This window comes from Pygoscelis adeliae, unplaced genomic scaffold, assembly GCF_000699105.1.
Source record: "Pygoscelis adeliae isolate BGI_AS28 unplaced genomic scaffold, ASM69910v1 Scaffold628, whole genome shotgun sequence".
Classification (NCBI taxonomy): Eukaryota; Metazoa; Chordata; class Aves; order Sphenisciformes; family Spheniscidae; genus Pygoscelis; species Pygoscelis adeliae.
Genome location: NW_008825408.1, coordinates 9,771 through 11,871, shown reverse-complemented (window position 1 = coordinate 11,871; position 2,101 = coordinate 9,771). Strand labels below are relative to the sequence as shown.

Genomic DNA, 2,101 nt, shown 5'->3' with positions numbered 1-2,101 from the left:
GTGGGCGTGCGGGGCCCGCCCCCCGCCGGCAGCGCTGCCTGAAGGTCTGCCTCCCGGGAGAGGCAGCTGCTGGCGGAACGCTGTCTCTCCTCCCTCCCTCGGCCTCCCACTGCGATGCGCGCCTGTAATTTTAGGAAGGGACACTTCCCCGCAGCCCACGGGTCCCTGGGGAAGCCCTCGTACACCTCCGGCTTCCGCAGCAGCCGGGCGGCGAATGCTGCGCGCCGCCCCAGCTGGGGGGGACGCGGCACCCAGCAGGGCCGGGACACGAGGGCTGGGAGGGCATTGCCTCCCCGGGCTGCTCTCCAGAGGGGTCTGTGGGATGGAGGAGGAGGAGGATGCTCTCCCGAGTGCCCCCAGCCCAAGCAGCGGGTGCACTTGCTCCCCGTGGCAGCAGGGGGCCGGCGAGGGGTCTCCGGCAGGGCACCCACCGCCTGCCAGTTCTGCCTGCTGTGGCACTGTGCTGTGCTGCTCTCGTGGCAGTGGAAAAGACTAAAGCTCAGGCTAAAAAAGGCAGCCTCGCAAGGAGGAAGGGTGCAAGGAGAGCGCACCCAAGGCTACCACTGTATGCTCAGGTGACGAAGAGGTTGCGCTCCGTCACATACTGAGGTGGTGGCACACGGAGTCAGGGAGCTCCCGGCATCTGCTCGTGCTCCAGAGCACTTAAAGTACTTCTTCTCATGGAAGATAAAAGCAGCAAAGTATCACCCTGCCCTGGCAAGCAGCAGGCTGGGGATGGCAGCCAGGCCGGCAGCTCCCCGAGGATGCCCAGCACGCTGGGTTTGCGGTGGGGGAGGACAGGGACCAGAAATTCCAGCTCAAAGAGACGAGGAATTTGCCCGAACCAGCAGTTTTCCGCTTTGCGGCTGCATCGTGCAAACCGAACGCCAGCACATGCACCTTGCTCACGGAGACCGCAGGCACCCTGCACCAGCACTTCTGGTGCAACAGCACGTGGGGCCGGAGCAGGTTTCTCTGCTTGCCGCTCAACGGGCAACTCCAGGCCAGAGTCCCTCCAGCCTGAGCAGTGCACGAACTTGGGCTAACGTGGGCTGGACACCAGCACAGCCAGCTGGGGGTTAATTTTACGGGTAGGGGAATGCACAGAAGGAAACATCTGAGATATGGCACGCACGGCTCCATAAATAAGGCAGCCTCTCCCGAGTATTTCTGGAGCGGCCGGCGGAGCCAACCACCGCAGGAATAAACCTCCTCACTTTGCACTGCGAAGGAAATTCAACTCCTGAGTCTGCAGCTTAACTTGAGCTGAGTTTGCTCCAGGAGCACCGAGCTCCGCCTGACCCACGCGGCTGCTCCTTGCCCCCAGCACACCCGGTCACAGCCCCAGCTGGGACGCAGAGCCATCGCAAAGCTCTCCCGACCGGCTGGCACACTAACGAGCTGACGTTTCCCTACCTCAGGTCTGGCCCGTTGAGCTTATTTCTATTAAATGCGTTTGAGAACATAAATCTGTCTTCAGGAAAAAAAAAAAAATCAGCTCATTAAGAAGACAGACAGCGTCTACAGTCTGAAAGGAACATCAAATGGCAGCTGCCAAAAACGTCAACGTTAAATGCAGCTGCCAGCTGGGATTTATTAAAAGGTAGTTACACAGCAGCGGCGGCGAAGGGCACATCTTGTACTGGGGTAATCTCCCTTTCCTCTCCCACCTTCGCACAGCCTGCTGGCTCTGATGCATCCAGCCCCGCTGTGACCTCCAGGACTGGCAGCCTGGATGTGCTGGGTTTTGCTCACTGCCTGAGCGTTTCCTCCGTTTGGTTCTTTATCTAGGAAAGCCAGGACCGCGGGAAACAGCTGAAGCGTTGCTCAGCGAGGGCAAGGTACCAGCGCGTGACCCTGCTCTCCGTCCGCGGGGAGAGGCACCCGGTGCTACCCCGGGCGGTACCTAAGCCGCAGCAGGCCCGGCTACGAGAACGAGAAGGGACCTGGCTCGCGCCAGCAAACTGGGGTTTTCCCTTGTTCCTACGGAGGACCTGGGCTCTCTTCCACATGTGAATACCCTGCGCTAAAACAGAAGGACAAGACGTATGGGGAAGGCAGAAAATGGGTAAATACCACCTGTATTGGCACAAGAAGCAAG

The 2,101-nt window shown here is 60.3% G+C and overlaps 1 protein-coding gene across 5 annotated transcripts in view; it reads right to left on the bottom strand.

Moving 5' to 3' along the window:
• Positions 1-1,520: 1,520 nt before the first annotated feature.
• The window catches only part of DNAJB5 (DnaJ (Hsp40) homolog, subfamily B, member 5), a 3,894-nt gene continuing 3,313 nt past the window's right edge, over positions 1,521-2,101 (bottom strand). The window contains exons 3-4 of one of the 5 annotated variants that reach the window (XM_009330415.1): positions 1,956-2,026; positions 1,521-1,787 (exon numbers count right to left, since the gene is read on the bottom strand). In XM_009330415.1, the coding sequence (XP_009328690.1) occupies positions 1,784-1,787; positions 1,956-2,026 (75 nt within the window). In that variant the 3' untranslated portion in view covers positions 1,521-1,783. Of the gene's footprint in view, positions 2,027-2,101 lie in introns of all 5 variants that reach the window. The other 4 variants (XM_009330414.1, XM_009330411.1, XM_009330416.1 and 1 more) reach the window with 4 other exon arrangements.